Below are 21,605 nucleotides of genomic sequence, written 5' to 3'. Positions count from 1 at the left end.
TACCTTTATGAGCTTTAAAGCATCTTTCAGAGCTAAGAATAATATTTTATTAATAGGCCAGGCACAGTAGCTCATGGCTGTAATCCCAAAACTTTGGGAGGCTGAGGTGGGTGGATCACCTGAGGCCAGGAGTTGACAAGCATGCACCTGTAATCCCAGCTACTCAGGAGGCTGAGGGAGGAGAATTGCTTGAACCCAGGAGGCAGAGGTTGCAGTGAGCAAATATCGTACCACTGTATTCCAGCCTGGGTGACAGAGCAAGACTCCATCTCAAAATACATATATGTATATATTTTTTAAATTACTAGTATATGCATGTTATTTTCTTTAGTAGAAACATAACAGTTGTGATTTTAAAGGTATCTAACATTGAATGTCATATTTGTGTTTATCTTAGGCAATACTTTGAGTTACTTTAGAAAACGAGGGTCTTTTTTATAACCATCAGCAATTATGTGGCTCTGGAAAATTAAGACTAATAGAGCTTTCTGTTTTGGGTGAGAGATTTACCTTTTTTCTCCATGGTGACCTGAGTCCTAGGCACCTCTGTTCCAGATGGCTTGTCCTTAACTGGTTAGTATTTTGAGAATGATGTCATCTTTTAATTTATTGTTTATATTATAAATATTTCTAATATTTAATGTTTAAATTGACTATTTTAATTTTCATTTCTGTTTTAAGACATTTTTTTTTTCTTTTCCTTTGGGAAAGTAGTAGGATTGCTGGGCTGAATGATAGTTCTATTTTTAGTTCTTTGAGGAATCTCCGTACTGTTTTCCGTAGATTGTACCAATTCACATTTCCACCAACAGTGTGTAAGCATTGCCTTTTCTCCAGCTCCTTGCCAACATCTGTTGTTTTTTGACTTTTTGGTAATGGCCATTCTGGCTGGTATGAGATGGTATCTCACTGTGGTTTTAACTTGCTTTTCTCTGATGATGAGTGATGTTGAGCATTTGTTAATATGTTCTACTTTTTAATATGTTGGCTGCTTCTGTGTCTTTCGAGAAGCATCTATTCACGTCCATCACCCACTTTTTATTGGGTTGTATTTTTTTCTTGTTGAGCGGTTGGTGTTCCTTGTTAGTTCTGCATATTAGATCTTAGTCAAATGCATGGTTTGCAAATCTTTTCTCCCTTTCTATAGGTAGTCTGTTTCCTCTGTTGACTATGTTACTGTGAAGAAGCTTTTTAGTTTAAGTCCCTTTTGTCTATTTTTGTTTTTGTTGTATTTGCTTTTGAGATCTTAGTCATGAATTCTTTGCCTCAGCCAATATCCTGAAGAGTTTTTTCTAGTTTTGTTTTCTCCCTAGGGATTTTTATAGTTTCAGGTCTTACATTTAAGTCGTAAATCTGTCTTGAGTTAATTTTTGCATCTGATAAGAGGTAGGGCTTCAGTTTCTCTCTTCTAATTTTCCCAGTGCCATTTATTGAATAGGGTGTCCTTTCCCCATTGTATGTATTTTTGCCAACTTTGTCAAGGATGAATTAGTTGTAAGCATGTGGTTTTATTTCCGGGTTCTCTGTTGTGTTCCATTGATCTGTGTGTCTATTTTTAAACTAGTGCCATGCTGTTTTGGTTGCTGTAAGAGGGAGGCAATGCCTTCTTAAAAGTACTTCTGAAGGTGGCGAATTTGTATTAACTCTTCTTCGAGTTAGTAGTTATGTACCTCTTAGGTACATAAGAGCATGAGAAATCTGCTTTTTTCCTGCCAACTGTGTGAAAAATAGTTACAGGCAAGTTTGAACTATTGCTTCAGGAAAAATTTTGTAAGCATAATTAACCCCAAACAGAAATTTTTATATGAATATGCTTTCCATTCTCTAATCTGCTTTTAATGTGAAGAAAAGAAGTAGAACCACTTTTCATATAATATGAGTTATTGCAACAAATTCTACCAATATAGTAATGAAAAGTTTAAATCCTGAGGCATCTTAAACCTCCTCCCACCCTCAACAAAGAATTGGCTTGGTTAATTTTAAATGTCTAAACACTGCTTTCCTGAGCTTAAGATTTTCCGTATTCAGTAAATGCCATATCTACCTAGAAATAGAAAAATGTCTCCTAAATTATTATTACTGTTAACTCTTAGAGTATTCAGCTAATGAAAAGAACTCTAGAAGACTTTATACAAACATAAACTCATAATTGACACAAAAGATAACTTTAAAAAATTGTATGTGAGATTGCATAGGTTACCAAGAGCTCATTGTTAAATTGCTATGACTAGAAGGTGCCTGCAGTCATATGCTTCTGCTAGGTGTGGGGCAGTCTTCAGGACATTGGGAGATAAAGAGTTGATTACTCCTCAGGAAAATGACATGGCAGTGATTAAATGTGGAAAGCAGGTGAGTTTAGAAAAGGCTGTTTTTAGAGGATCAAAAGTAGAGTGTTCGAGAATGGCCTAACACCTTCCTCAACACATCCCTCCCCAAACTCTTCCTCCCTCTCTGCCTTCACCTCATTCTCACACACACATCTTCTTCCCTTGATATGATGAGGAAGGTGCTGGAAACCTGGGACTCATCCTGGATGTCCCTGGATCCAGGTGGCCACTGAGGCCCCCTGTGCACATTCCTCTTTCCCTGCCTGTTCTCACTGCCCAGGAGTTTCTCTTCCAGGATCTCCTTCCTGTCCTCTCTGCTCTGGGTCTTGCTCTGCTGAGCCTCCTGTACTGTGGCTCCAGGCCCTCGCTCAGGCTCTTCTCTGCCTGCTCCAAGATAAAACCTTCCATGGTGTGCATGCTCTCACACCTGTTGGTTTCCACGGCTGCGTTTGAGTTTAGCTTTGGGAGTACTGGCTGTGCCGACAGCAGGGCTTCTGGGACTCTTGCCCTGTTTTACCTCTGTGTTTGCTGGCTTCATCTCCCTGCAGTGCCCTTCCTCTGCCTGTCCTCTGCTTCTCTCTGCCAGAAGTGCAAATGTCCATCCAGACTGCCCTGGGAACCCTTTCTTGACTGCTGTAGATCTAGGTGTTTCTCTGCTGTACTCCCACACGCTGTACACATGACTTTAGCAGATAATTGTCAAATCATTTTGCCATCGTGGATGGCATATGGCTGTCTCAACCACACCGTTTCTTGAGAGCAAATACCAGTCTGTGAAGAAGGCATCCCGTAGATGTTTACAGGTTGAGCAGTAGTCATCTGGGTGATCATTTCATACTGGGTACTCTCTCACCAGAAAACAATGTCCAAGATTTTAATGCTTGTTTCTATTGAAATATCCCAGGATAAGCACCTGCCACCAGATGCTGGGGAAACACTGACAGAAAGAACTTGTGTGTAGCAGTCCTTATGAGGGCTTTTAAATGTGTAGGATTAGATAGGGCAGAAAGAAGGGAATTTTCAGTCTGTCCACACTGCTAAAAGAGATGAAGAGACCCTTCCCTAGCCTCTGAGTTCATAACCTATGTTTTGTCAACCCACAAACATTAGTTTTTAATGCAATATGTTGTGGAAAGCACACACCATCCAGTCCATGACTGTCACCTTTTTACAGATAGGTTGATACTTGGAGTCGAAGAGATGAGCACCAGGGAAGCATGAGTCCGCAGAGGTCTTTGGTGTGTTTGTGCCTCTCTGGGCAATGCCACCCTCTTAGGTGATACCGTTCCCATCCCCCAAAGCACCAGGGCAGGTGCACACCCACCACAGCAGCGCCCTCATGGTAGATGTTCATGAATATATTTCATGAGTGAGTGAGAAGGTCAAGAAGTGGACACAAAAGTAGACAACGGTAGTTTCCGAATTCCGTATTTAGTGTTTCACAGAGCCTAAGGCAAACTTCCTCAGCAGGTCTTGTCTGTAACTTGATTTTAATAATTGGGAAAGCCAACAGATACAGGAAATGCATGACTTGTTTGGGCTAGAATGGATGTGTCCTCAGCTGCTAGTATGTGGTGATGGTTAGTCCATGTCTTCATGGGTAGGTTTTTCTCTCAAAATTGTTTTCGGTTTTGAGATATGGAGGTCTATTTGTCTAAGTGACTTGAGTGAGAAATGGGCATTTTCCTCTTTAACCAACTACTTTCTTTAAGAAGATGATACATTACTTCATTGCACTAGTTTTATATTTTATTAAATTGAGGTTTCTGAGTAGAAAACAAAGATAGCCGCAGTGTTACCCAGCTGTTTTCCAAGTGAGCAAATGTGTTTGGCTCTGGCCTTTGTTTTCCTGATTGAGGTTGCCTTTTCATCACAATGATTCCCAGCAAGGCTGGATCACAGCTGATGGTGGTAATTATCTTGTTGAGAAAAATCTGAATCGATACAGAAGTTAACATTTAATTTGAAGGTTTCTGATTAAATAGGTCCTTTGAATTCAGAACATGTTCTGTTAATAGGTACAATAAATAAAGTATTTTATACTATTGTATAAAAGGTAAAAGGTTTGTTACCAAAACAGCAACATGCTGATAAACGGGGCTAAGGGCAAAGTTTGGTTATTATGCCAATTTCGTGTAACTATTGAATCCTGCAGGATTTCAGGGAAACCCCTGGCTTTTCAGTTCTGTGAAGTACCTATTTATGAGCCTTGGGACTCTGAGCATCATTGGAGATTTTTGCGTCATCTCTGAGCTTCAGCTGAGCCAGGAGTGTGGGGAGTGGGCAGGACGTGGAAACTGGGTCATCGGTGCCATGTGGTCACACTTCATCCTTAGGGAGCACAGTAGATAGAGCGGAAGATTGAGTGCACAGCTTGAGTTTCCAGATCCACGTAGAGGGCGGTCTGTTTGCTTATTTGCTGTCATTTTAAAATTTGAAGACACATACTCTTAGATGAACACATCAATGTGTTCTTTCCTCCTTAATCATAAAAGTATTCTGTTGAGAGTAATCACTAACTTTGTATAATGTTTATATTCCTGTGTAGTTTCCCCAAGGAAAAAATTCTGCATAGGCTATTTTCTTGATAGCTAAGTATTACATAAAAAATGTATGTCCTCAATTTTCACTTTATCTTTTAAGTAATTTACTTCTTATATTTAACTTTTGAATAGGTAATATATTTACCTCATGGTTAAAAAGTATAAAAAATGCTTTAGTATACCTTTTAGCTATCTGATTCCTGTTACCTTCTCTTCAAAAGTAAACATTGTTAGTACAATTACATGTATTCTGTGATATTTTTGTTATGGATTTATAAGCAAAAAGCAAGAATCTAAAATAATATTTTCTAAAATATTAATGTAAAAGATTCACCAATCAGATTTTGTAAATAATTGTAAACTGATAGTTTTAAAGCTCCGAAATTGTGTTAAAAATAACTTTTGATTAGCATAGAAATTCTAGAAAGAGAAACAGTGTTATTCAGGACTCAGGAAATGATAAAGCAGCTATCAATAAATAAATTTTTAACTAAGTTTTGATAGGATATATAGAAATGATTTTAGGAGAATGAACTTGTGTTTATATTTGTTGCAGTAAATTCTAGATAGTCAAATAATTTAAAATTTTTTGTTGATAAAATTATATAGCACATAGGTGTTTATATGTGGGTTTGTTAAAATATCAGATAATGGGCTTGAATGTATTAAAGCAAGATATTAGATTTATTGCATAAATATTTTTATGTATGTCATATATTACATCACCACCTAATCCACTTTCCGAAATGTGTGGGAACAGCAGAGACTTGGCATCAGAGGCCTGGGTTCTGGCTTTGAATCTGGATTTCCATAGAAGTTGTCTATACCCAGATAAGACATTTCACACCCATAAGACTCCTCTTCCCTATCTGGGGTTATTGGGAGGATGAAAAGAGAAGGAAAGTGAGAATACACTGTGATCAGTAACACACTGTGTAATTATTATTATATGTTATGGGACACTTTCTAAAAACATTTAGGAAATGACATAAAGGAATCCTAATCTCATGGTCAAATATTTAGATTTTGTTTCCTTAATGCAGTAAGTGACGAATAATTCATTCTTCAGGACTGTAATATGATATTAACTTGGCTATTTTCTACATCTATGGAAGTGACAATTACTGATAAGCTACTAATAATTACTAATAATAAAAAGTAATGGATAAATACTTCCTCTTGTCAAGTATTACAAAGACACAGTGGAACAAGTGATATTTTAATTATTTTAGAACTGAGAATTAACAAGTATTAATACAAATATGAGTAATTTAACCATGCAGTGCAGCCATAGAAAATAAGAGCCTTTTTTTCTGGTTTTAAAACTTAGAGTTTATTCAATATATTTTGCCATTTATTCTTAGAACGTGAGTATTGATGTTTCTGTATTTTTCTTTAAGCGGTCACTGTAGTAGTTTTCCTAAAAAATTAGAAAAAATAATTATTGAATTTCTTTAAAAGGTGTCTAAGATTTGTTTGTTACCACAAAATGTGGGTGCCGTAGTGAAAGACTGTTAAAATACAGAACCTTTTTTTTTGTTTCTAGCCTCCTTTTCTCAGATTTAGATTTGTTTTGATTACTTGGCTTGTTTATTTCAAGAAGCTAAGCAGTTCATTTCCTGTTTTTCCAATTCTGTTGGATACTCAAAGTGACTGACACATTTGGAATGGTTCCAAGACTACAGTTTTTTATTTAAAACAGGATAATTCCCAGGGCATCATAGCACAGGAAGGGAAGAATCACTTACCAGGGCATTTCAGTGGATTTAGAGTGTTAGCATGTGCTTCAGAAAACTTATTTAAGCCGTTATTACTACTTGGGAGAAAAGACCAACAAAGCTTGTGTTTGACGGAAAATGGAATAGCATAGTCAAGAGTATAGTACTCATAACAGTGAACTTAAAGAGGCAAAGTCTGAGTATATTTTTGATGTATGTTATGATTTATTAGAGATTGGGAAATGACTCATCTGCAGTATAAATCTGTGTAGTGACTAGGCCATCATCAGGGAAAAGATGAGAAACTTGTAGAAAATGTATGGGAGGAGAGAAAGGCATTTAATTTTAAGTCTAATGATTTGTGTGTTTCCTTCAGCATGTGAGATCAGAAAAGTCAGTCCTCTCATCAGTCAGGTTTCTCTACCAATTTAACCGGAAAATGAGAAACTAGGAGAATAACATCATTTCGCGCACAGTTTTTGTGTTTCTGGGTTGCCAAATCTATTTGTGTCCTGTTCCTAATTCTCTGCTCCGCGTAAATCTTATAAAGTCAAACTGAAGTCACTGCCTGTGTTCGTGAATTCCAACCATCTAGATCTCTGACTCATTCCAGTTCTCATCCATATGCATTCCTTACAGAAACATAACTTAAATGCATTTCCGTGGCTTATCAGGTTGTTTCTGAACCCTTGTGGTAGTGATTTTAGAAATTAACCTCACCTATCTTTGTGCCTATGTTAATTCCTTTTGCAGTTGAAAAGGGCAGGCAAAAGAATCCCCGAAGTTTATGCATCCAGACACAGACGGCTCCCGATGTGCTATCCTCTGAGAAAACACTTGAATTGGCGCAATATAAAACAAAATGTGAAAACCAAAGTGGATTTATCCTGCACCTCAAGCAGCTTCTCGCCTGTGGTAATACCAAGTTTGAGGCACTGACAGTTGTGATTCAGCATCTACTATCTGAGGTAAGGATGTGCATCCTAGAAAGAGCCTTTCTCATTGAGGTCAAGGGTGGGGCACAGGGATAACCTTGCTCATGAGCTTGCCTTGGGAATATCTTTAGGTAAATGATGGAAAAGATTAGGTGTAATTCATCCCATTACATTTTTGTCAGTTCACCAGATACCTGAGTCGGTCTCTAGAAATTTGTGATGGAAATATCTTCTCATTTTCTTTTTCTCCCCTAGAGTCTCTTGGTTAGAATGGTGACAGCAAAAACATAATTGCCTGTTATACTGCTGTATGCCTCTACACCTAAACTAGCATTAGCATTTTTTCACTTATTTTTTCTGTCTGTCTGTGTGTAGCTTTCCTCTTTCTTTTTTTTCTTTTTGAGATGGAATTTCGCTCTTGTTGCCCAGGCTGTAGTGCAGTGGCGCAATTGCGGCTCACCACAGCCTCCGCCTCCCAGGTTCAAGTGATTCTCCTATCCCAGCCTCCCGAGTAGCTGGGATTACAGGCATGCACCACCACACCCGGCTTAATTTTTGTATTTTTAGTAGAGATGGGGTTTCTCCACATTGGCCAGACTGGCCTCGAACTCCTGACCCCAGGTGATCCTCCTGCCTCGGCCTCCCGAAGTGCCGGGATTATAGGCATGAGCCACCATGCTCAGCCTGTGTATAGCTTTTCTTATCACACTTAGTTTAATGCTGTCAAAAATGAGATTGATTATATTTATGGATTAAAGAGTACTTTGGAGGTAACTCCCAGAATCATATCTGGGGATTCTTTCCATCTATTTCTAAAATAATCTCTGTAGTGCAACAAAAGCAAAGCAGATTTGCCGTGTTGTTACTCTTCCCTAACATTCTTCAGGGACGTTACTTCAGGAACTGGCTGAAATTCATGGAGAAAACCAAGTTTATATCAACATGTTATTGACATAGCAATAAATCTGTAATTAAGGGGGAAACCGATAAGAGAATATAACTTGAGCTGCTTAGATATTTTTTAATCACAGTTTTAAGGGTGGATATACACGGTAATGCAAAGGGGAAAAAAACTGGCCAAGTACTGTGGCTCATGCCTGTAATCCCAGCATTTCGGGAAGCCAAAGAGGGAGGATTGCTTGTGGCCAGGAGTTCAAGACCAGTCTAGGCAACAGAGGGAAAAAATAAAAATTAAAAGCAACAAGAAAACTGTTCAATTTGGTTGTTCTGTAGTTCATTTCAGATCAACAGACCTGTCCTGGTTGCATACAGAGGCCCATGTGATATGGTTGCCTGTTTAGGCAGCGGGGAGAGAGATGCATGAGACTTGGTCTCTGCCTTGGGGAAGCAACCAGACTAGTAGACAGTTTCAATGAATTCTTGATGAATATTGTACAGCTTTCTCCAGATTTTTTTTTTTTTTTTTTTTTTTTTTTTTTTTTTTTTTTTTTTTTTTTTTTGAGATGGAGTTTTGCTCTTGTTGCCCAGGCTGGAGTGCAATGGCGCAATCTCGGCTCACTGCATCCTCTGCCTCCTGGGTTCAAGCAGTTCTCCTGCTTCAGCTGGGATGCACCATCATGCCTGGCTATTTTTTGTTTTTTGTTTTTTCTATTTTTAGTAGAGTTGGGGTTTCTCCATGTTGGTCAGGCTGGTCTCAAACTCTTGACACCAGGTTATCAGCCCGCCTCAGCTTCCCAAAATGCTGTGATTACAGGCATGAGCCACCATGCCTGGCCCGGATTTTTTTTTTTTTTTTTTTTTTTAGGAAGATGGAGACTACCTAATTTTTTAGTTACAGTAATAGTATACGGTATTTTTGTTTCTCTTTCATTTGTAAGAAAGGAACTCAAGAGTGTGTTTGTATAACCAACTAAGCTAACTAGAAACTATATACTATCAAATGTAGGGAACAATTAGTTTTGATATTTAGAGAAAAACCAATTACTTTACTATAGTCAGCCTAATGGCCCCCATCCTCAACTATTTTCTCTCCTTTATCCTCCTCATGATGTCAGTCAAGTCCTGTGAACTCTCATTTCAGTGTTTCTCCCCTTCCTATGTCTTTGCCATTTCCCACTAATGTCGTCCTTGCCCAGACCCTGGATAGCTAGCTGTCCACTAGATTATGATAGCAACTTGTTTTTTTGTTGTTTTCTTTCTTTCTTTCTTTCTTTTTTTGAGATGGAGTCTCACTCTGTTATCCAGGCTGGAATGCAATGGCATGATCTCGGCTCATTGCAGCGTCTGCCTACTGGGTTCAAGTGATGCTCCTGCCTCAGCCTCCCAAGTAGTTGGGATTACAGTTGCCCGTCACCATACCTGGCTAGTTGTTGTATTTTTTTTTTAGTAGAAATGGGGTTTTGCCATGTTGGCCAGGCTGGTCTTGAACTCCTAACCTCAGGTGATCCACCCACCTCAGTTTCCCAAAGTGCTGGGATTACAGGTGTGAGCCACCCAGGCCGACCTATGTTAGCAACTTTTTAACCAATCATTAGGCTTGCACTCTTTCTCCCCTATAATCCATCCCAAGCTTTGTGAAGCTTCCTCTTCACAAAGCATCCAATGCTGCTAATTAAATCTTAGAGTAGTTCTCCCTTATCTTAGAGCCGAGCTGTCCAGTGTGGTAGCCACTAGCCTTATGAGACTATGAGCGTTCGAAATGTAATCTGTTGACTTGAGATGTGTGGTATAAGTGTAAAATACACATGGATTCCAAAAATGTAGAATGACAGCAAAGGATGTAAAATATCTCATTAATAATTTTCATATTGAATATATTGAAATATTTTATATATATTTGGGTTAGATGAAATATTAAAATTAGCTTCATCTTTTTCAACTTTTTTCAATGTGGCTACTAGGAAATTTTAATTACCTGCATAACTCATATTGTTATTTTGTTTTGGGAAGACTCTGGTTTTTAGCTGGGACTATAAGGCTTTCTATCATTTGGCAACAACTGCCCCTTTTAATGTTACTCTCATGTCCAGATGGTCTAGCTGTACATAAAGAGATGGAGGTGAAGCAAGAGGGATTTATTGAACGCTAGTATGGTGCAGAAGTAATTTCTGTTTTGCCATCATGGCAAAAGCCACGACTACTTTTCCACCAACCTAGTATTTACTAAGTGCCAGATAGTCTTACTTGCCTTATTTAAATTCTCACCAAAGACATGAGTTAGAATTTTTGAATAAGAAACTTGAGGAATAGAGTTAAGTAATTTGCCCGCTATCAGACAGCTAGCAAGAGGATAACCAGGAAGTAAACCTATATCTAGGGCACTGTCAACTAAAAGTGTCCTGTAAACTTCCTGTACTCCATCCTTTGTTCAAATATTGTCACTGGGCTGCTGCTGTCCTCGCCCCCAGCACCTGCATGTTCAGATCTGTTTTATAGCGGCATCACATCACCACTTATATTTAATTTACATAGATTGAGTCCACAGACAACCAAAGTAAGAAAAATGCAGGCCAGGCGCAGTGGCTCATGCCTGTAATCCCGGCACTTTAGGGGGCTGAGGCAGGAGGATCACCTGAAGTCAGGAGTTTGAGACCAGCCTGACCAATATGGTGAAACCCCATCTCTACTAAAACTACAAAAATTACCCGGGCATGGTGGGATGTGCCTGTAGTCTCAGCCGCCCAGGAGGCTGAGCTAGGAGAATTGCTTGAACTCAGGATGTGGAAGTTGCAGTGAGCCAAGATTATGCATGCCACTGCACTCCAGCTTGGGCTACAGAGCAAGACTCCATCCCAAAAAAATAAAAAAGGAAAATGCAAATTAAATGAAGAACACAAGTCTACCTTGTGTGCCCTTCTAGCCCAGGAGTCTTTGAGACGAAGGTCAGGAGTTGTCTCTTCCTTCAGGCGTCTGCTCAGTTCCTCAACACCTCCTGTGACATGAGCCTTCTATACACTCTCTACAATCTTAGTGTTTAAAGATACTTTTCCCTCATACAACCTGGCCCCTAAACACAACCCAAGGCCTTTATCAGGTGCTCAGTTAGAGAAAGAGTAGATCCAACACTAGAGGAAAAATTCAGCGGGTTGGATCTACAGAGAGACGCATTGTCTGTCCACAGCATGGCAAGTTCTTAGTGATTTTCCCAGACAGTTGCACTGTGTGTGAATTTCACCTTACACCTAAAGTTAGGTCTGGATAACCAAGGAATTCTGACTCCACTGAATACAGCTCCAGAATCCACTTTTTTTTTTTTTTCCTTTAACACAGCATCTTGCTCTTGTCACCCACGTTGGAGTGCAGTGATGCAATCTCAGCTCACTGCTACCTCCACCACCCGGGTTCAAGCAATTCTTCTGCCTCAGCCTCCTGAGTAGCTTGGATTACAGGCACCCACCACCATACCTGGCTAATTTTTGTAATTTTAGTAGCGATGGGGTTTCACCATGATGGCCAGGCTGGTCTTGAACCCCTCACCTCAGGTGATACACCCACATCAGCCTTCCAAAAGTGATGAGATTACATGTGTGAGCCCCCACACCCAGTCCAGAACTCAGTCTTTAATGAATGATTTCCTGGCCTTCTAGATCTATGTTCTGTCCACCTCTGGATTCCAGGAGCACATATGCTTCTCTTTACTTCTCTCTGTTACATTAGAGATAGCGGTTTAATGCTTGTTTTTGCTTTTTTAAGATAGCAAGTTTACCGAGGGCAGGATTTGCATCTAGTTCTTTCTTAAGAAACCACCTTAGCAGCTCTAATAGACAACACAATGTATATGTGAGGGAACATATGAACGGAGTAGGTGGAATTCCAGATGTAGGATGAGCATAAAGTCTTATGTACATGTTCTTTGCTCTCTTTATTTTATAATCAGCAAATATTTACTAATTGTGTAATGTGTGCTGAGTACTATTATAAAACAATTGGAGGCTCGGTGTGGTGGCTCACACCTGTAATCCCAACACTTTGGGAGGCTGAAGCAGGCAGATCACTTGAGGTCAGGAGTTCAGGAGCAGGCTGGCCAACATGGCAAAACCCCGCCTCTACCAAAAAATAGAAAAATTAGCCAGGTGTGGTGTCACGTGCCTGTAGTCCCAGCTACTCAGGAAGCTGAGGCCCAGGAACCCGAGAGGCAGAGGTTGCAATGAGCCAGGATTGCGCCACCACACTCCAGCCTGGGTGACACAGTGAGACCCTGTCTCAAAAAATAAATAAAATAAAAATGAAACAGTCGGAGAAACAAAATCATGGGCAAAGTTAAGCAATTTAAAAAATTCCCATCACCTTTTAGTTCTCATTCCCATTACAGAAGAATATATACTGTGTGTGTATATATATATATGCACACACGCGCGCACACACACACACACACACAATGTATATAAAATATATACATATTGTATCTGCATACAATGTGTTTCTATATTTTATATACATGATATAATACATAGACATTGCATGTCTGTGGATTTTTATATATGTATAATATATAGGTATTGTGTGTGTGTGTGTGTGTGTATATTTTATTATAGCTAAACTTTTCTTTCTAAATGGCGGTAGAACCTTGAATTATGGGTAAAAGTGGTTGATTAAGAGAATCTTGCAACTATCACTTACCTTTTTGTTGCAAGTCTGTTTAATAGGTGTAAGTTTCCCACTTAAGTGGCAGGCATATTTCCTCACTTAGGCATTCTAATGTCTCATGAATCTGGGAACTAATGTAACACTCTTTGTTTCTCAAAAGACACACTAATGTTACTTTAGTTTTTTCTAGTTCTTGGTTTATCCTTGCTTAGACAGTATTCTGCACAGACAGCCAAAGTGATCAACAGTATTGATGGTAGTAATTTCAGTTTCTTCATAAAAGGTTATACGGGTAGGCTTCCAGGTGAGCTTGAACAGGACTGAAGTCACCCTCCGCAAACCTCTGAGTGATTCTTCAAAGGGCCTCCAAATCTTTTTATTTTTGATTTTTGGAAGTGGAATTTAACCTAAAGTAGCACCTTAAAAAGGGTGAATTTTGAATGACACTAGCAGTAAAATTGTCTCAGAACAAAAAAATGTAAATGCATTGAGCAAATTCGCTGTGTGATGGGGAGGAGGTCATATGCAGCACAGGTCTGAGCTGTCTGATGTGGCTCCTCTCTGCAAGATCCCCTGTGCTGTTGATGCTACTCAGTGGCTGGCAAAAATGCAGCCACACCGATGGGACCACAGCCAGAGACTAAGTGCCTGTGTCCCAGGGACTCCTAATTCAATTATGGTGAATCCATTTTTTTTTTTCTTGGAGAATTTCATATATTTAATGCATGAGCATAAAGGCATTTTCTCATCCAGATTCCTACTTTTCTCTCTTTTCACATTGTGTGAAATTCTGCATGTTACAGTACAAAGAGAATGGAATCAGCTTGTTATCTGGACAGTTAAGAGTTTATCATTTCAGACAGAAACACTGATCTAGGGGCAGCTGAGTAAAAAGAAACAGTACATCAGTATCTAAGGGACATTAAATGCATTTTATCATCTACAAGTAAAGGGTAAGTATATAGGTAAAGGCCATGCTACCAGGGAGAATCAGGCAGAAACTAACACTTAGTACACTTAGTATGTGTCTGTTACAATATGAGCACTGGGGTCAGTATTTCACCTGTGGATTATATACTTAAAGCACTTGGTTATTTTCATTACTTCTTCCCCTTCAGCGAGGTCATCTGTCTTGACAGATGACCAAAGAATTGGGCCTGGATGTTTTAGTTCTAGGTAGGTCCCACACACCTTGAAGGCAGGGACTGTGTCTTACATTTCTTTCATATTTTCACAGCACCTGCTATGAAAAATGCTTGGTTAATTAGTTTGAAGTAATAAGTTAGCAACAGATTTAGAAGGGTAAATGGTCTTTCTGTGCATTTGGGGGAGGGGGATGGTGTCTATGACATTCAGCATTCCCAGAAGGTTTATGTGAGCCAATAAAGAAAAGCCCTGCATTCCAGAGAGGGTGGTGTTGACAAGACTGTGGAGGTGAGGTATGCGTGGTCTGTGTGACCTGCTCATGAGAGAGGCCGGGAGGCTACAGGGGAGGCTAAATGCTTCAAGTCCGCGGACCTATGGTGAAGTGGTTTTTTAAAATTTATTTCGAATACACTTAAAAGGCTCTTTGTGAGCAAGTGAGTTTATATGTACAAAGAATATGGACTAATAATCTAACAGCCCTCTGAAAGGTGAAGGAATACTTCGTATAGTCCAGGAATGGGCTAGGATCAGGACTAGAGCAGAGGTAACACTAATAGAAAAAGTGCAATGGATTCAGGACACCTTACGAAAGAAGAACCAACTGATTTTTGCACCACCCATTTAGACAAAGAATAACAGATAGCCTCAGAGTTTTCCTGTTGCTGTTACTGTGACTGACAGAGGTTGGAAGATGTGGGTGGTTTCCGAGGTATTAAGGACAGGAACGTGGAGTGCAGTGAGAAGAAGCTTGGGGAATTGTGTGCATGCTTAGTGAAACTCCCTTTCCCAAAAGCCCTTTGAATAAGCAAAAATGTCACCTGGCGGGTTTTTGCAATAGAACATAACGTTTTCACAAAATTATTCTTTGAAATTATACTAGCTGTAATTTCTGATTTTTTTTTCATCTTCCCATTAGTTTCCATAAATTTGAATAATGATTTAATTTTCTTTCCATCTCTTCCTTCTATTAGCAACTTGGCTGCTACTGAAAGGTGCATTTTAAGCCAGTTTACCAAATGAGTTTCAGGATTGCTTGTGGGTATTTAGTAAAGCTGTCTTGTTTTTCCTGTTACTTGAGTGACAGAACTTCCTGGTATTTACTTGAAGTAGATTACTAAACGAAATTAAGACTTAAATTTATGATATTAGAAGAAGTATATATGATACATATTTTTTTTCTTCTATTATGCAGGCTGATTTTCCTCAAACTTTAATTTCTACTTTCGAAAACCATGTATTAATTTTAAAAACTCAGACTCATTGATTGGCGATTTCAGAACAACTTAATACCATGTTTTTAAAAACCAAGCATTTAGAATACCATTGAGGCTGAAAGGTACTCAGTGAAAAGTGTCTCTTAAATCCCAGTTCCTCTTGACCATGTTTCAGTGCTGGCATTTAGACTCGACTGCCTTAGCTCTTACTGAGAGTTGGGAACAAAGCAAAAGTTAAAAATACATGGGATCTCCAACTCTCAGATGAGCGCTTAGGACTGATTTTGAAACACCGCTCATTTCATAATGTCATTTAAAATGCTAAACGACAGCACGCCCCTTTCCTTGCCCTTCACCTAGTTCATAACCTCATTTAGTATATGGGTTTTGAAGAACAAGTTTCCCTTTTCTATTAGTAAGTGTGATCATCTAATGACCTCAATTAGAGAGGGGAGGAAAAAGGCTCACCAAAGTCTAAAAATAACTCCATTATCCAGGCAGAGAGGGTTAGTTTTTCTTTCCCTCTTTGCAGCTGATATTTAACTAAGTGGCAATCGATCAGTCTAATGCCTGGCTCTCGTTTTTCATAAATGAAAGGCTGTGGCTTTAAGTAATCGCAGGCTGCCTGTGCCAAAGGCAGAAGCTGCAGTATCAGCTTCTGTGAGAGAGGGATCCGAGGCGCACGGTAACCTGCAGGACATGAAGTAAGACACCCGAGGGCCAATGGCGAGCCTCCTGCTAGAGCTTTGAATGTAGACAGACCCGACTGGTGGGTGGCACAGCCACCTGTGTGCTTCTTGGACAGTGCAAGGGGTGGGGAGACTTGGAGACAGAAGCTGGAAAATGGGCTGCCCCAGCAGCAAAATGTGCCTCTATTCTCCATGTGCAGCAACAAGGGTAATTAGTATTTGTTTATAGTGCTTTTCTGGAAGAATGTCAGGGACTACTGCAGAGGCTGTCTGGAATTCCGGGAAAATGCTTTGAATGACAAGCAACTCTTGCCTGCAAAGGCCGGGCCTCATGATCTCCGCAAGGCTGTGATCAGGATGCGGTGGGAGCTCCGTCTTGGGTGATCCTTGTGAGGGCATTTTTTAGCCAGCTTTGAAATTCTTCTTTTTTTTTTTTTTTTTTTTTTTTTTTTTTTAGTTACGCCCTGGTGCTAGGGAATCTACCTTTTAAGGAACTGTATGTAATTACTGTATTTGTGTAAGTATGTGTGTATGTGTGATTGCTGTGAGTCGCTGGTAACTTGAAAATTATTCTTTACCTCAAGGTTGATCATTGCTTCTCTAATACTAAAAACAGCCATCTGGTTTTCTTTGGTTTGTTTTTCTAACGTCTATTTAGAATGATCACTGATCCAAAATATCATAATCCTTAGAAAATGGTACGGAGCTGAAAAAATTAATTTAGTTTTCTCTTTAAAGGACTATCTTTCTAGCTTTATAACAAACTTGTCTTTCTTTTAGAAGGATTGGCATTGTAACGAAACTTTTTTATTTGCAAATATGGGACAAAGTGCATATATGTGCTTATGTTTATAACATTAAATATTTATCTTAAACTGATTAGATGTTTATTGCCCTTGGAGGAGGAGAATGCATTACGTCTTAAGTACAGTATGCATTAGCCGAAAGGCTCCTATGGATCAGCAGTGAAGCCTGGCTTAAAGTAAATATTTCTAAATAGGGCATTCACTGCCTCAAACAAAAGTTTCACTGGGACCTGCAAAAATACAGATTTTTTCAAATACGAATTTCCTTAACAACGAAGGGGCAACCGTGTTTCTTTCAATAACACAAATTGTTAGCCTAAATGATTCATATCTTGGCTTCTCAATCCTGGGTCTCGTTTTTCCTAGTGATAACAAATGTGTACCTTACTGAAGGGGACTCTCCTGAAAACATTAGTAACTTGATGTGTGTTTTCTGCAGCGGGAGGAAGCGCTGAAACAACATAAGACCCTATCTCAAGAACTTGTTAACCTCCGGGGAGAGCTAGGTAAGAGCTTTTTCTTGTTGTTGTTGTTGTTAAATTTTATGGGACAAGGAGAACACTGGAAAATGTGGTTGTCCTGTCTGCAGTGTGGCTGGAGTTGCATGCTGGGAGCTGTTAGCACTCCCTCCCTGGTATCTGTGCAAATACTTACTATCGACATTTCTTTTGAACCTTGGCAGCTTGACCTCCACTTCACAGAATTCCTGGCACTGATCTAAGCCTAGCAGAACTTCTGATGAGCAAAACATTTCTATTGCTGAAAAGAGGGACAGAATTATTTTTGTAATTGTGTGAATTCCTGTGAAATAATGTTGTCTTTTTTTTTTTTTTTTTTCCCGGAACCACTTTTCTTATGAGAAGAGTGAAAGTTTCCCTTCTTGGTAACAGTAAATACATTATACTTCCAAGGGATGGTTTATGAGTAGTCAGTATGAAGTTGAAAGGCTGCTGTCCATTAGGACTACCTGCCTGAAACAGGCACATTCTGTGCTAATCTTACTATTTGGAGGGGACCGATGGTGAATCACCTCCCCGTTCCACAGGGAGCCCATGTCTGCAACACTCACCACCCAGCTCTGCAGTTTACAGGCTAAACTCTTATTTTAGTTCCAGTCCCTCCCGGAAGTCCTTAGGGTTCATGGAACAGAGACGACGCTGCCTTTTCTATGTCAGCTCCCATCTTGGAGTAAACTGACCACTTTGGGGTTCCTCTCTCTGCCCTGGGCTTCTCTGCCTAGAGAATCACCTTCCTGCTTCAGCTTCAGCCAGATCTGGAGCTGATCGCCCAAGGGCTGATTTCCTTGCCCTTGCAGTTTTCTGCACATGTTACAGTCTCCACCAAAATATGCCCAGGTATGTTGGATGAATAACGCAAGGTAACAACCAGAGAAGCAAATTGTGTTCACCCAACTCTAGGAGAAACTGCCCATTTCTCTTTTGGACAAGACCAGAGTTTAAACACTGCCAATCTGATTTGCTGGATTTGAACACTCTTGATTCTTTCACCTTCACCAGGGCAAAAATCAAAGGGCAGTGAACGTGGGGACAAGACTTTTTCTCTGGGCTGGGTGCAGTAGCTCACACCTGTAATCCCAGTGCTTTGGGAGGCTGAGGTGGGAGGATCACTTGAGGCCAGAAGTTTGAGACAAGCTTGAGCAATATAGCAGGACCGTGACTGTACAAAAAATAATTTAAAAATCAGCCAAGCATGGTGGTGTGTTCCTGCTGTCCCAGTTACTTGGGAGTCTGAGGTGGGAAGATTGCTTGAGCCCAAGAGTTTGAGGCTGCAGTGAGCTATCATTGTGCCACTGCACTCCAGCCTGGCACCTGGCAACAGAGCAAGACTCTGTCTTTTTTTTTTTTTTTTTTTTTTTTTTTTTTTTTTTTTTTTTTTAAAGACTGTCTGCATTTTTCTTCCCTTTTCCCCTTCCAATGGGAGGCGAGGCCAAATCCCTGACTAACTGTCCAGATTCCTAATACCTAGCCAAGACATCAGTCCTGATCTTATTTTAGGCTGTGGAAATGAAGTCCTCTTTATGGAAAAGTAATTTTAACACAGATGGAAACTTCAGAATCGCAAAGACTTGAGAGTTCTGGTGAAACAGTTCAAGGAACCCCCAGCTGAGAGACAGCCCAGCTCTCAGACTTGGCAGGCTTTCTGCCATGTGACTTGACTTGACAGCTGCCCTTATGATTACCTAAATGACCAACGCAATTCGCTTTGTCCATGCCTTAAATAATGTAACTAATAGAGAGTGTGAAGATCAGGAAAGAGGCCTTTTGTGTGTTTGTGTTCCAGAGTTCATTATAACCCAGTGGAAGTGGAGGTGAGCCTATCTAGAGATTCACGTTTCAACCTCTCTCCTAAGACAAGGCAGAAATGAGAATGGAACACTGTTGCCATTCACTCCACTTGAATGCAGGCTACTCTTTTTACATTTTAGTGGATAGCACAATTAAGTGATTGCAGTTGGGGCCCAGGGATTCAGCACCTCCAGTGAGTCAAGTAGCCTGACAGGAAATAGCTGTAACCGTCTTTGCCCACTGTCACCTTTCCGTCCGTGACAAGGAGGCTGCCTGGCGTGCTGCTTCTCTGCCGCCAGAGTGTTGGTATAGTGGGTGGCCTGTCCAGATCCCTCACCCAGCACTGGCCTCTTAGGGAATGTGTCATTGCCGCTGTTGCATCAGGCATACATCTTATGGCAGCCCTTCTCCGTTTGGAGAAGGGTTTTGGTTCTGTAAGGGGAGGGAAGCGAAACCTACAAACACTTGGGATGAAGTGGTGCAGGAAACCCTTTCAAGGCTGCAGGATGGATTGTTAGTTTCAGCGTGAGTTGAGATGGTTTTACGCAGCAAAGTTGAGACCTCAGTTTTAAAATTTGAGGCAGTAAAGTGGTCAGGCTCATGTTATCACACTGTCCGAGTCCAGATCTCTGGTAACTGAGTGACTTAGGACAAGTCACTTTGTATCTCTTCTGTCCCAATTTCATTCTCAGTAAGAATGGCGGTGATAATTGTCTGCCCCAAGGGTGGTTGTGAGGATCACATGAGGTAATGCATTGTAAAGCATCTAGCACCAAGTGTTAACTGCTATGAAATAATAGGTATTAGGATGTATGCAGCTTTACATCTGTGTAGTAATTAACCACATTGGCCATTTCATGAGGACATCTTCTATGCTACAGAAAGGAGTAGTCATTAGACCAAATATTATTAGAAATCTCCATCGACAGGTTCTTCACACTCAAATGGACATGAGACCTCATCAGTATTCTCCTAATTCAGTAGAGTTCGGTGTGTGGAGTCAAAACCTAGGTTTTTGTCCATCCACTCCTAACTTCTTTATGATTTTTTCACTGGTGATAAGAAATCAGCATGCATTTTGCTGGGTTATTGTGGAGCTTGAATAAAACAGTAATGCATGTGAAGCAGTGGCATAGTGCCTGGCCCACAGCAACTCAGGAAAAGAGAGCTGCCACCATCACCATCATCAAAGCATCCACTTTTTCCCTCCAAAATAATGGGGGTGGGGCAATGGGGTAGGTGACACTCTCCCATTGAGTGATTTCTCTTCGCCTTCTCTATGAAAATTGAGACAAAATACCCAGACTACTAAAAACTGCAAAGAAAAAGGACTGCTCATAAACTCAGGAGCACCGACACCCAGGAAGAGTCCGTGCTTTCCACCTTCCGAACCTAACGGCCTCCAGCTGTCCCCACCAGCCACTGACTTCCCATTCTCTCACCCTCTCACTCTGGCAGCATCCTACACCACCAAGTGAAGCCAGCTAGCCTCCAGTGCAGCCTGTGTGTATCTGCTGTCTGAGCCACGCTGGGCTAATTTTTGTATTTTTAGTAGAGATGGGGTTTCACCATGTTGGCCAGACTGGTCTGGAACGCTTGATTCAAGCGATCCGCCCGCCTCAGCCTCCCAAAGTGCTGGGATTACAGGTGTGAGCCGCTGCACGTGGTCAAATGTCTGCTGTGACCTTTTTGTACTTTTTCACACTTTCATGGAAGGACTGGTACTTTGCTTCTGCAAAAACTCTTAGGAGGGTCCGTTTGGTCTAGTGATTCTTTGATACTCTGCATTGACGTATTTACTGTCTGTTGTGTTTTTTTTGTCACTTTTCTTTATACCTTACCTCTCTGTAAGGTATAAAGTCTGTAGAGATTCTTTTCTGCTTCCTATGGAAAAATAGCATAATATGTGTTCTGTTTTCTTGGGTAATTGGTAAGTATTTTTTGGCATTTGAAGTTTAAAAATTTTTTTTTAGGAACAGTGCATGAAAATTAAAATTTGTAAGTGAGAAGAAAACAGCCCGTAGCTCTAGCACCCTGACATAACTTTATTTGCATAGTCCCCATTCTTAGTTTATATGAATATATACAACTATACTATAATTATTTAAATGAAGGGATAATGTTCATACAGTGGAATGCTTATTACTACATCAGTTTTGACAGACATTTACTCCTAAAACCTACATTCTTTTCAGGCATAGATTATTTCTGTCATCCCAGAAAATTGTCTCATGCCATTTCACATAGATTACCCCTTCCCTCAGAAGCAAACACTCACCTAACCTTTATCATCAAAGGTTTTGTCTGAACTAGCATCTCATTTAAATGGCAAGATAAAGTATGCTGTTTTTTGTCTCTGGCTTCCTTCTTAATG

The 21,605-nt window shown here is 40.1% G+C and overlaps 1 protein-coding gene across 8 annotated transcripts in view; it reads left to right on the top strand.

Annotated features, from left to right (window-relative positions):
- MTUS1 (microtubule associated scaffold protein 1) overlaps window positions 1-21,605 on the top strand; it is a 156,502-nt gene that overhangs the window by 109,663 nt on the left and 25,234 nt on the right. For 7 of the 8 annotated variants that reach the window (XM_017539641.2, XM_017539643.2, XM_037742409.1 and 4 more), the window contains 2 exons: window positions 7,342-7,556; window positions 17,365-17,431. In XM_017539641.2, the coding sequence (XP_017395130.1) occupies window positions 7,342-7,556; window positions 17,365-17,431 (282 nt within the window). Of the gene's footprint in view, window positions 1-7,341; window positions 7,557-16,116; window positions 16,328-17,364; window positions 17,432-21,605 lie in introns of those variants that run through there. The other variant, XM_037742410.1, reaches the window with a different exon arrangement.

Source organism: Cebus imitator, unplaced genomic scaffold (assembly GCF_001604975.1).
Source record: "Cebus imitator isolate Cc_AM_T3 unplaced genomic scaffold, Cebus_imitator-1.0 Scaffold120, whole genome shotgun sequence".
NCBI classification, from domain to species: Eukaryota; Metazoa; Chordata; class Mammalia; order Primates; family Cebidae; genus Cebus; species Cebus imitator.
The sequence above is the reverse complement of the archived record's forward strand: the minus strand, read 5'-3'. Positions and strand labels throughout refer to the sequence as shown.